This window comes from Staurois parvus, unplaced genomic scaffold, assembly GCF_062004578.1.
Source record: "Staurois parvus isolate SC_StPar_1 unplaced genomic scaffold, SC_StPar_1.0 ptg000381l, whole genome shotgun sequence".
Classification (NCBI taxonomy): Eukaryota; Metazoa; Chordata; class Amphibia; order Anura; family Ranidae; genus Staurois; species Staurois parvus.
In genome coordinates this window covers 2,516,627-2,530,512 of record NW_028318177.1, presented here as the reverse complement: position 1 = coordinate 2,530,512, position 13,886 = coordinate 2,516,627, and the positions used below count along the sequence as shown (strand labels likewise).

The 13,886-nt window shown below is 39.3% G+C and overlaps 2 protein-coding genes across 3 annotated transcripts in view; one reads left to right on the top strand and one right to left on the bottom strand.

Moving 5' to 3' along the window:
* The window catches only part of TM6SF1 (transmembrane 6 superfamily member 1), a 55,704-nt gene extending 48,559 nt beyond the window's left edge, over nucleotides 1–7,145 (top strand). The window contains exons 9-11 of one of the 2 annotated variants that reach the window (XM_089685716.1): nucleotides 1,019–1,138; nucleotides 1,236–1,267; nucleotides 4,107–7,145. In XM_089685716.1, the coding sequence (XP_089541842.1) occupies nucleotides 1,019–1,138; nucleotides 1,236–1,267; nucleotides 4,107–4,269 (315 nt within the window). In that variant the 3' untranslated portion in view covers nucleotides 4,270–7,145. The remainder of the gene's footprint in view (nucleotides 1–1,018; nucleotides 1,139–1,235; nucleotides 1,268–4,106) is intronic. The other variant, XM_089685717.1, reaches the window with a different exon arrangement.
* The window catches only part of HDGFL3 (HDGF like 3), an 88,220-nt gene continuing 81,058 nt past the window's right edge, over nucleotides 6,725–13,886 (bottom strand). Inside the window, exon 8 of the mRNA XM_089685718.1 lies at nucleotides 6,725–11,997. The gene's annotated coding sequence lies outside the window, so the exon portion shown is untranslated. The remainder of the gene's footprint in view (nucleotides 11,998–13,886) is intronic.

The following is a 13,886-nucleotide window of genomic DNA, read 5'->3' as shown; positions in this document are numbered from 1 at the left end:
CAGTCCTCGTAATGTGTTCCTGCCTAAAGTCTGCCGAGAGCCTTGATAAGCCACGCTTCCAGATCTTGCAGTACATGCGGAATGTCCCTTTAACCTCGGCTGGTCCAGCGTGCATCACATCCGCTTCTGACCTGATGTCCTGCCTGACTTCTCAAGCCTGCATCTCCAGCTGCAAGTTCTGCTATCAACACCTGCCGCCACTCATGTTCCTCCTCTCCCTTGGCACCATCTATTCCACCTTCAATGGGGCCAGGGCTGGAGATACAAGAGAGGCTAACCTCGTCAATTCAGTGCCCTACCAGGTACGTGACAGGTAATATTTGGTGTAGTAAATATTTTAAATTCTAACTATGGCCAAAACTTGTTTTCAGTTTTGTAGTTAGAATTAAAAACTTTCAGATTAGTATTCCTTTCAGTGTTTCTGTTGGGGAGGCAAATGAACAGTGTGGTTCCTGATCACGTGGTCACTATGTGAGATGTGACATAATGATCACATGCAGTGGTCACTGCAGCCTGTAGGTGGCAGTGTCCCTCTGTTTAGTACTGTAATTGCCTCATACATGGATAGTGTTTGAAAAATATATTTTTTTAAATGGTAAAAAGACATTATGTGTGCGTAGATACTGTATTTAATCAATCTATCAGTCTGTAATAGAAAAATCAGAGCAGGGTTTTTATCAAAACCGTTTTGCAGATTAAAATTGTTTAAAATCAATTTACTAAATTCAAATTGTTCATGTCCAGTTGTAAGAACACGCAAAGTAGTCACGGAGTTATGGCCAGGTGTTTCAACTTGAAATACTACTTCTTGTGGAAGTGAAACAAGGTAAATCATTCCTACTGTATAGGCAAAAACGTTCATGTGAATGCAATATTATCAGCAAATTGACCAAATTCTCATCAAACTTGCCCTAGTTAATATAAAACTTGCATACTTGACCATCATATAGGCTTTATTCAATCTTTTTACTGTTTTAAGTGCTAAAATGTTGCTGCCCCTGCTTTCTCTGTTTTGCAGATGTTGGTATATATGTTCTATTCTGTTCCATGTAATCTGATCACTTTGTATGGTTTGCTGGTTCCTGGATGTACTTGGATGCCAGATCTGACTCTTATTCATGCTGGGGGACTAGCTCAGGTAGGGTTCTTGTAATGTAAATCTGTTTGTATGTTTATATTCTTTTGCATATTAATTGCTGTTTTCTATTGCTCATGTGTTTGTGGACATGCCCTAGAAACATGCTGTCTGCAGAAGAAAATCTAAAAGGTGAGTTCTTCCCAAACTGATATTTTAGTTATATGAGAAGTATGGTGAGCTTAGTCAGCTCCTGGCACCTCTTGGATACTCCTACAGCGAGAGTTCCTGCCATGATTCCTAACTCTGTCCCTGTCTACCTTGTAGTTTTAGATGTTCCAACAAATTTATGTTGCATCTTTCTTAGGCTGGCCATACATTATACAATTTTCTGTCCAATTTCCTTTAGATTTACCTTCAACTATGTAGTGCAAGGGCCTGCTTAACTGGATACAATTTAAAGTTTTGTTTAGGTTTGACCTCCTATTATATGGTTTTTGGTAAATCTAAAGAAAAATTCTCAAGAAAATTGTACAATGTATGGCCAGCCTTATATGGAAATGTAAAAAATCCGACAGGAAAAATTGAACACCTCATAATTGCCACAGCAGGTGTGTGAACCCAGGAACTAAGCACAGATGTTTTGCTATTAGTCCCAGAGAGACAAGAAAAAGTCAGGTGGTTTAAAGCAACCATTTAATTTGAAAAAATCTCTTGCTGTTGAAGAAACCTTAAAGACCCCAAAACTATGCCTGAATGTAAGGGCATTCTGACCAACAAAGCTCCAGCATTGCCTGGTAGAGTGAAAGCTTACCTGTCCCACACATCCTAGTAATAGGCTAACATGAATTTGTGGGAGGGAACAAGCTTCAGTACTACCACAAGGAGTTAGACCTTTGCCTGTCAGAATGTCCTAGCATTTGAGCTTAAAGGGTAACTCCAACTTCATTGAAAAAACAAGCAAATTTAAAAATTATATATATATATATATATAATTTTATTACAGGTACTTATATAGCACCATCAATTTATGCAGCACTTTTACATATATATTGTACATTCATCAGTCCCTAACCCTCAAGGGCGTACCATCTAAGGTCCCTAACTTACATTCATGCATACATACTAGGGCCAATTTAGACAGGATCTAATTAACCTTCCAGCATGTCTTTGGAGTGTGGGAGTCAACCAGAGAACCAGGAGGAAACCCAGGCAGGCACAGGGAGAACATGCAAACTGCACTACACTGGGGAGGATGAAAGGATTTTTTTTTTGCACTATGATTGCTTATAACAGTGATGATCACTGTTTTAAACAATTATTTTTATGATTTGCATCCATTTATAGCCAGCGTGTATTATTGTGATAGCTGTGATTGGCCACAGCCATCACATGGTACAGGTGTGCTGCGATTGGCCCGGCCATGTGATCACTGTGGCCAATCACAGAGATCATCACAATAAGACACAATGAATGGCTATGACTGAAAGCCATTCATTGTGTACAAATGTCATGTGATTGTTGTGATTAGTCACAGTGAACACATGGAACCGGGCCAGTACAATGATCTGTCATCCACTGTGTCCTGTGGACACTGTGGGTGGCAGATCGTGTTTCAAAGCACGGCCGCTAGGGTGCATGACTGTGAGAACATCATATGTTGTCCTGCCAGAACCAGAAAGCTCCCGCTCAGCTGTCATTTGTCATTAGGGAAGCGGTGTTTAAAGTAGCAACAATTCGATAGTTTCATGCTTTTAGGTGTTAGGTACTCTTGCAGATGGTTAAAATGCATGAAATGTTAATGAAATCATAAATGATGTGTATTTCACTGAGCCCTGCCTACATTCATGTATTTATTCGTGCTATGTTTTGTAAGAAAAGATGTATAGACTCCAGAGAGAGAGATATCATATTACCCCGGTACAAATCATTAGTAAGACCTCATCTGGAATATGCAGTTCAGTTTTGGACACCAATTCACAAAAAGAACATTGGGGAACTGGAGAAAGTACAGAGAAGGGCAACCAAACTGATACGAGGCATGGAGGAGCTCAGCTATGAGGAAAGATTAGAGGAACTGAATTTATTCTCTCTTGAGAAGAGGAGATTAAGGGGGGATATGATCAACATCTATAAATACATCCGTGGTTCATATAGTGAACTCGGTGTAGAGTTATTCACCCTGAGGTCATCACAGAGGACAAGGGGGCACTCTTTACGTCTGGAGGAAAGGAGATTTAATCTCCAAACATGGCAAGATTTCTTCGCAGTGAGAGCTGTGAAAATGTGGAATAGACTCCCTCAAGAGTTGGTCTGGCCAGCTCAGTGGATTGCTTTAAAAAAGGCCTGTTTCTTAGATACACAGAATATAACTGGATACTAACATTTATAGATAAAGTTGATCCAGGGAATATCTGATTGCCTCTCAGGGGATCAGGAAGGAATTTTTCCCCCTGCAGGAGCAAATTGGATGATGTTTTCCTGGGGTTTTTTTTGCCTTCCTCTGGATCAATGGTGGGTATAGGATTATAACGTTTTTTATTGTTTTTGTTTTTATGGTTGAACTAGATGAACGTTTGTCTTTTTTCAGCCAGACTAACTATGTTATGAAAAAGTCCTGAATGTTGCTTTTATATTGTATTTAGAAGCACATACAAAGCACTTAGAAATGACTGCAAAAGTATGCAAATAGCATGCAAAAAGAATCTTTTTATGGTTTATATACATTAAAACATCATTAGAAATGTCAGAAAATGCATGCACATACACTATGAATGCAGAAATGCTCCATGGGTTTTATGGTATTTTAAAATCCAAATGCATAAAACCGGCCCAAGTCATAGGATTTAACTGTATAGAAACTAATCCTAGAAAATAATCCTCCCTTACAGTGGTCCACTTAGATTCTTGGCTGAAAAATGTATTATCTTTTCAACACCAATTACATTAGTTATCCTCTCTATATCAGTCAGAGGAGTGTGACTATATATGTGAATAAATACGTGATGATTCATTTTCTTTTCCTGTACAGGCACAGTTCTCCCATATTGGTGCTTCTCTTCATGCTCGGACTCCTTACATCCACAGAGTTCCTGATGAAGCTAGGCTTTTATTTTTATTCACAAATATACTATTTGCATCTGTTCCTCAGCTATTGGCTCATCGGTGTATCAGTGAACCAGAATTTTTTGTGAAGGTAAAAACAGGGGTCAAATCTGAATAGAAATAAGGTCCATGTGGAACTCTCCTTCCAACAAGATGAGCTTCGCTGTATAATTTACCTTTCTATGTAATGAACGGCTCACTTTCCTTGGATGCTGTGAAGATTTTTATAGTATATAATGAAAACTAATGAAGTTGCAGAAGAACAACCAAACCTCCCAAGGGTCCAACACAATGAAATGATATCAAGGACCTAAGAATGTGTAGGTTACAGCACATACTTTCATTTTGTAACACCATCATTGTAATAACAATACAAATCGCTATATTGGACAATCCAATGTAAACGTACTTGAAAAATCTCCTTTCATAATGTGAGTTCTGCCTGTCTGCTGGCCGTTTGTTTTCAGGATTCCCTGCATGCTTTGCAGTGTCTCCTCTGCTGTTTACTTTCAGTGTATAAGGACTATATATCCCATGGTACATTGCTACCTTCTAGCAATGATTCCTGTACTGACTCCACCTCCTGAACCTCCTCCGCTAACCATTTCTGTAGTTCAGAAGGCAGGCTCTGTGTATACTGTGACACTGCAGTGCCTACTCACAAGGCATGCCAGTAACTGAATTGAAGGAAGTAAATGGGTGGTGAGCAGCACAACTTTTACAAACTTTGCGATCATTCAGAGTAATAGAATTAGGCTAGAAATAATTGAAATATAATGTGGAAATGAATATGTGATTTTAAATTTTGACCATAAATACACTTTAATGTAAACACATTATAGGATGTTTTCACCACGCTCATGAGCAGCCAATATCAACAGTGACAATGATGGCCGGCCTGATTGTAGCAGTTGGAGAACAATATAAATATTCAGAATAGATGTATTATAATTGTGCACGCTTACCTAGGAGATTTCTAGATTCTCCCTATTTGTCTCCCTGGCTCTGATAGGGATGTGAGAGGCTTCTATGGTAAGGAAGTATCTGCTTTGCTAGCTCCCTGGTCTCATACTGAATACACAACCTGTAACAGGGCAGCCACTCTGAGACCACCTAGGACCACTCTCCCACTAAGGAGGGGGTCGTTCAAGGCAAATCTGTTGCAGGTGATCACTGCATACCAATTACATACAAGCAGCTGCAATTAGCTGTAGGAGATGGCAGCCTCCCATTGCTTCCAATGGGACTGCCTCCCGCAGGTAAACTCCGTGACTCCCTGCTAAGGGTTCTTGCATGTACACTGTCAGGCCAGTATGCAGATGTGAATGTATTACTCCTCCCAGAGCTAGGAGACGGGTTTATCTTTCCTCGGTAAACCTGCACAGTTATAATAGTTTTAGACTGAATAATTTGATACTATTTTGTGACTAATTATTTTTCATTATGTCAAGAGGTTTCTATCCCCCTGCAAACTGAAAATGCGTACAAGAGCTGCCGCCTCTTAAAAGCGCCCAAGCTCACTCTAAGTACCAGACATTGTAGGAACAGATCAGAGACAATATAAATAATAATGTAGAACTATAAGCAAAACTTTTTTTCACTTTGGATAGAGTAAGCAACCCTCTTCAGCTATCTTTTTTTTTCTGCCAACTGCATCCCATTGAAGAGATTTACCTCCACTTCCTGCCCTGTAGCCAAAACAGGAAGTGAAGAGAAATTCCTGCAAATTAAGGGAATCCAATGACCCCCCCCCCCCCCCCCCCGGTCACCAGAACAAGTGTCCCCACTGGGAAATTTTCCCTCTATTACTGTTTTGTGGATAACCCAAAATGTGGGGTTTGGGATTTTCTTTTACTTTCACTTTTGTGATAATGATAAACAGGACTAGCAGAGAGGGTGAATGCATTTAGGTATATGATACAACTGTATGTGGGTGACAGCAGTTTTACTATTGGACATATCAGTAAAGTGCCTGTACAATTCTGCATGGAATACCAGCAGTGCCATGTCATAAAAATTGATGGGTGTCAAAATCCAAATAATGATCCCTCCAATTATTCCCACCCACCTATGTGGCCTATACAAGTCCACAAGACTATAATTGACACTTGGTTCACACGAGTGCGGTGTTGCAGGCCACAGCACAGCAGCCCAGTCATTTGAATGGGCTGCCGTGCCTCACAAAACGCCGTGCCTGCACCTTTCCAGAAATTGCAGCCCAAACTGAGACCCACACTACAATGCAGCTTCCAGTGCGGGCAGCATGCCATTAAGATCAATGACACCTGCCCTTGGGTCCCACATCTTCTGTGTGAGTGGTTCCAGCTGTGGAACGAAGTCCCAAGTCCCCCAGCGGCTTCCACTTGCACTAGTGTGAACTGACCCTCTAGGTGGTCTGACAATGGGCCTACTTTGTGAGAAATGATCAGCTATTATACCAGGAACAGGAGACTTCTTACTTTGTAATGAGAGAGTTGATCTGACAATAATGTAAGCAGGAAATCAGACATATATGATACATGAAGTTTTATAAAAAGAAAAACATTTAGTAAATATGTCTTTTACCTTTATTATTGTACTACACATGACCTACATCCGCTACAGCCCACAATGTACAAAACAATAACCCCTAATCACCAATACAATCATAGCCGACACCACCAGTTACAGAATTTCTGTTTTAATATCTGCATTACATATACTGTAAATAAAGTCAAGTGTGACCTATTTCACTCATCTTTACCATCTTTAACCTTACTTTTTGACACACATCCAGGGTGTTTATTTTGTAAAAACAGCTATACATCTTCATATGTGATGTGTTCAACTACAAACACTGGAAATGCAAAAGATGCAAGAACGAGCAGAACAAATATAGAGAAAATAAAAGGCTTTCACTGGAAAAAATGCAATAAAATAAATAAAATCTATTATCACAACAGCAACAGCATTGTTCACAAGAAAAGACATTCTGGAATGATTATTTATTAGTATTGAAGTTTTTACCTAGGTAGAAAATAATCCTATCTTCCTCTTTAATCTCTATATTAACAGATCGTACATGACAAAATTTGTTACCATAGTTTACATGGAGGGTGGCTGTTCTTCATTGTGGGTGCTTACATACCTGACATTCTTCATACTGCCCCATATTCTGGTGACTTTGGGGGCGACCCTTGGGTGAAATGGATGGACTGTGAAGATTTGTGGGAGGTGTTGGAATGTTTTTTGTCCCCAGGCCCAAGGCCAGAATGTTTTGTATGAACCTACCCCTGCACTGTATCTCCCATACAATCCCCATGGATTCACTGGCCACCCAGTGGCTTTAAGCTGCTTATATCAGTTGTCATTTTAGGTAACAATGTAAAGGCTGCTGTCAAGACTGGAGCTCTAAAAAATCATCTGAAACACGTAATTGACATGAAGCAAATGCAGAATTCTCTCTGTGTTCTCAGTTTTAATGGTTACTCTGATTCTCCCAAGACATTCCACAATATAAAAATGTTATTGTGTATTATCATCAGCTTGTTTGATACATCTGTGTGTGTGTACTGTAATCGTGTACTTTGGTTTACATAACAGCAGGCACGGTAGTCATACTTCCCTATTCTCCCTAACTATATCTGCTGCCCCCATTAAATCCCATGTTAGATGAAACTTTCACAGGACTCATGAGACAGCGTTCTGGTCTGCAGACTAGTCACTCAAGCACTGAATGTTATTATTATAGGAATAAGCAGGGAGTGCCTTTGTTCCCCCCATACCTGGAAGCATCAAGTATTTCATAGGGTTCTGGTGGTGAACCAGGCCAGGGGATGGGAATGCAGGTAAGTACAGCATGCTACACACTGAACCTGTTTCTTATCCAGTAGATGTAAACCCTCACATATACCCAGTGAAGTGACTGGCCTCAGGTGATACAGAGAGATTAAACAAATCCTCCTACATAAGTTGTACCTGTTTATCTGCAGTCTTCTCTTTACATCCGTTGGAAGTCCAGAATGTATAAAGCTTGTCTCAGCTGTCAGAAAAAAGGGCAGAGAGCTGAATTGGCCACACACTGCTGACCTCAGTAAGGAGAGCTGTGAGAGCTGACTGGAGGGAAGGGACACGCCCCTCTTCACGCAGAAACAAAGCTGAGCCTGTCAATCACGGATTGTGACCTCCTCATCACCATTTTTCTCTTGGTGTCAGAAAAACCTGTCAGAAGTGATTCATGCAGAAGAAAGGGGCAGTAGGCAGAAATGACACTTGGTGCTCTTAACTGAGACACTATAGGGGGATATGTTTTACCCATATTTCATGCCTGGGTTTACAACCGCTATAAGTTCATTGTTCATTTAGCAAATTACTGCTTATTTTTAAGTGCAAAACAAATGTTACTATAAAAGAATAGTATGTACAGTAGAACATCATATTGCAAGCTATTCACAAAACTTGCCAGATTAAAATGAGCCGTCATATTACTGGTTTGTGATTTAAAGTGTAAAGAAAGCTGTTAAAAGCCTCATTAAAACATTTTCATAAGGAGAAAAATATCCAGCAATTATTTTTCTTTCACATGCTCATGCCTTTATTAATACTGCCATCAGGAGGCCACCTTTATATGTGCTTTGTGTATGACCGTTTCATTCAAACACTTGTGTTTGTTCCTTCTGTATCCATTGTAACAGTGGAGAACGGGTCAATTCTGGCAGATAAATGATATTGAGACCCTAATGGTGGTAGTTCCAAATTTTTATGCCACACAATATTACCACAACAATTTATCAAGCACGAAATTTCAGAAAAAATACACTAGTCTTGGAATACACAAAAGGTATTCTGTACTAATGTAAACCACAGTAAATTGCATCTAATATTAACATAGGTGAGATGGGAAGGCTAGATGATATCATTTGATCTCTGTAGGCCAAGGTCTTTTAAATGGCAGCCAATTTTCCCAGCAATGGTTTGGTAAAAAGCCTCATGCTGTGTCGGCTCATGTACTTGGAAGGATTACAGCATCTTCCACATTTAGTTTCCAACTGTCCAGATGCACATCAGCAACCTCAATGGTAAAGGCAAGCTGTAACAATCACTGTGCAGGCTGGAGTTGTAGTTCACCTCAATGGGCAAAGTCTGTAAGAGACGTGTCCTTTTGTCATCTGAGATTTGATACAGTTAATTTTAGGACACACAAACGCAATATATATCCCAATTTCTCTGTAAAATATAAAAGATGCGCCAGTAAATAGATACCCAACATGTTAAACCTTAAAATGGTGTGTCTGTGAGACAGTAACAATCTTCTGTACTCAAACCTTTCCATAAGTGACGTTTAATATGTCCCTGCAGGTCATCAGTTTAGGGTTACCCAGGAATAATGGGCGTAGAACTATTGCTTTTGCTCCGGTGTGCACAGTGACGTTTAGCACAATCAACGTTTACATGTGTAGGCGCCCCCAGTATTTGTATGTGGGGGTGGGGCAGGGCTCAAACTTTTTTTTTGTGGGGATTCGGTGGGTATTTATGTACAAGGTTAGTAAGAGCCTGTTTTGAACAAATAAAGTTTTATGAAGTGCACATTTATGTAATTTTAGCTATTTACCAATGTGTTGCAAAATAAACTAAGGCCAGAATTCCCTATGAAAAGGGACTATCCTATAGTCATTGCCATACATTGAAGGTGCAAATCTATGCTTAGATATACATCTGTCTCACAATTAGTCTACAAGCTCCCTAGTATTCCTGTATCTCTGTGAATGCTGCTACTTTCCAGCAGAAACTCAGGGCAGGATACATGAACCCTGATACAAAAGTTATCTGTACAGTGGGATACATCTGCCATTTGTATAACATGGCCCTTACAATGCCTTCGCTTTAGTATAAAAACATGGGTTTGGTGTGGGCTAGAGGGTGCAAACCATCACTGAATATCTAGGATTGTCCCGAATTGGCAACCATAGCTGCTGAAATGAACAGGTATCTCTGGACATACACGTCTTTTATCTAGAAGTATTTGTCATACAGCTTAAACAATAATTATCGCTTTCTCTAGATTTAATAAGTGACAAAGAATTCAAATACAGATTATATACCTGTTAATGTACTGCATTCACTTTTCAAAACTTATGTACAGAATTAACTTTTAACAACACAGAGGATCAAACCCTACATTAAAACTGGCCAAATTACATTTGCTTCATGTCAAGACTCAGCCTTGTAAAATTCTGGAATTCCTTTACAGCTTTCTAATACAGAGCTAAAGAAAGTGCTAAATAATAATAACAGTTGACAGTTGCAGAAAAAAACACATTCATATTATTCTTCCCTTTATCAACCTTTATCTCTTCAAAGTAAGTCTTTAGAGTTAATGAATACAGTTCTATCAACAAAGCCATGTTTTAAAGCTGCCATTTCACTAGCCTTGGAATGCACAAAAGGTATTCTGTACTAAACAGTAAAATGCATCTAATATCTACATAGGTGAGGCGGGAAGGCTAGGTGGTGTAATTTGATTTTTAGGCCCCTTTCACACGAGTGGGCCCTCTATTATTCTCTATGGAATGGTGGATGTAAAATGGTGGATGTCCGTCAACACTCGCCTACATCCAATACGATCCAATAAAAACAGACAGATGGGGATCTGTTCCCAGTCTGTCCAGCAGTTCGGATGGCAGTTTGGTATAAACAGACAAGCGGTCCATTTACATTCTTGACCGTTCATAGAAGACAGTAGGGGCTGTACGGTATCTGCTCTGCGTAAGCGAAGCACACACAGACCAGCTATGCGCCTGCTCAGCGGAGATCAGCTGACAGATTCCCCGATGAGCAAGCAGACTCTTAGTAGAGTCCGCCCCATGTGGAAGGGGCCTAGTAGGTTATGTTCTTTCAGATGGCAGCCAATTTTGCCAACAATGGTTTGGTAAAAAGCTTCACACTGTGTTGGTTCATGTACTTGGAAGAATTACAGCATATTCCACTAGTTTCCCACTGTCCACATTCACATCACCACATACATCACCAACCTCAATGGTAAAGGCAAGCTGTAATATAATCACAGAACAGGCTGGTGCTGCAGTGCATCTCAGTGGGCACAGTCTGTAAGAGACGTGTCCTTTAGTCATCTGAGATTTGCTATAGAGCTCACCTACACTTTGTGTTTTAGTAGCATGTGCCAGTGTGAATGAGGAGGAGTAAGACAGAGCTAAGACACCTGCAAGCATGAATCCTAATGCTGGAATCAATACATGGAAACATTTTAACATATTCTTAATTCTGCACTGACTTCACATCCTAAACTGACTGAGCAATCTCTTTATCCATTATATTCAAATGAGACATTAATTAGAAATTTAGACTGAATTTGTGGCATTAAGCATTTTTCAGGCTGTTAAATTATTACAAACAGGCAATGTAGCTCAGCACATATCAGATTGTGTGATTCAAGCATCAGCAATCACCGGTGTAGTTTAGCTCATATAATTTGGACACTTTATAAATATTGGATGCTTTACCGTACAATTAATGTAGTAAAGATAAATCAAGCCCATTGGTTGGAAAACAAATTTTCAGTTAAATGTTTCCAGGGTAGGAAAAGTAAGTGCACACATTGAAGGCTGTGAAATCTGTTTGGATGGCAACTTCATGCAACAGAATCATGTAAAATGATAGGCTGCCCCCCCAGAGCTTACACTCTTTTGATGCCAGCAAACACAACAAATAGAACATGATATTATGTATACAAACTGACAATCTCTTGATGGCAACAATTAAATGTGTGGAGTACAGCAAAATATGGACCTCTTCCCATGGTAATCTGTACTTGGTTAAGTCTGAAAAAACAAACAAACAATTGTCAAGTTAGTTTAACAAAGATTATCTAATGCTACCCTTCATTTATATACATTGTCCCCTTCATTTATATACATTGTCCCCTTCATTTATATAAATTGTCCCCTTCATATATATACATTGTCCCCTTCATATATATACATTGTCCCCTTCATATATATATACATTGTCCCCTTCATATATATATATATATATATATATATATATATATACATTGTCCCCTTCATTTATATACATTGTCCCCTTCATATATATATATATATATATTGTCCCCTTCATATATATACATTGTCCCCTTCATTTATATACATTGTCCCCTTCATATATATACATTGTCCCCTTCATTTATATACATTGTCCCCTTCATTTATATACATTGTCCCCTTCATATATATATATATATATATATACATTGTCCCCTTTATATATATACATTGTCCCCTTCATTTATATACATTGTCCCCTTTACATATATATATATATATATATATATATACATTGTCCCCTTCATTTATATACATTTTCCCCTTCATTTATATACATTGTCTTCATACTTCAGTATTTCAAGCAACAATTCCCTGTTTAATATTTGTATAAATTAATATAAATGAAGGGTACTGAATATTTACACAGGAGAAATGGGACAATGAAAAAAAGAAAAATAAATTGTTAATGTGAAGACTAACAGCAAGATTGGTATGTAGACACCATAAATCATTGTAACCTTCAATATTGGTATATTACAACAGATGGGTCCTGCAGGTGCAGTTATCTATTCCAGAGGTGATTATACCTGTGGCTGTCTCCAGCTTTGTCTTATAATACCCAGCATGCTTGAGGGGTTAGAAAGGAATGCTGGGAAAGATGAATCAACATTGAGTAGCCACATGTTATGTAATGGCTATGTTATATGGGGCACACCGATATGTTATAATGTGTAACATGTTCATTCATACTTTAACTGAGTATGCAAATCTATCATCTGATATACACTGATCAGACATAACATTACGACTGCCCACCTAATATTGAATAGGTCCTTCTTTTGCCACCAAAACAGCCCTGACCCGTTGAGGCATGGATGCCAAAGTAACATCCACATGAATGGCAGGACCCAAGGTTTCCCAGCAGAGCATTGCCCAAAGCATTACACTGCATCCACCATCTTGAATTCTTCCCATACTGCATTCTGGTTCTATCTCTTCCCCAGGTAAATGGCGCACACGCACCCGGCCATCCACATAATGTAAAAGAAAATGTGATTTACCAGACCAGGCCACTTCTTCCATTGCTCTAGTTCTGATGCTCACATACCCATTGTAGGCACTTGACTGTGGACAGGAGTGAAACTTTGATGCACTGTGTGTGCGAACACCTTTCAGCAATTTGAGCTTCTATTGGATTGGACTACATGGGCCAGACTTCACTCCCCACGTGCATCAATGAGCCTTGGCTGCCCATGATCCTGCGGCCAGTTCACCAGATCTCCTTCTCTGGGCCACTTTTGGTAGGTCCTGACCATTGCAGACTGGGAACATCCCACAAGAGCTGCACTTTTGTAGACGCTCTGACCCTGTCAACTAGCCATTACAATTTGGCCCTTGTTAGATTTGCTCAGATTCTTATGCTTGCCAATCTTTTCTGCTTTCAACACAGCAACTTCAGGAATAACATGCACTTGTTGCCTAATATATTCCACCTACTTTCAGGTGCCATTCTAACAAGATAATGTTATTCATTTACCCTGTCAATAGTCATAATGTTACGGCTGATTGGTGCATATATATAAAATGCAAACAAATTAATACAGATGACTAAAAAAAAAATTTCATATTCTATACACATTTTGTCAAGAGAGCAAGACATTTTG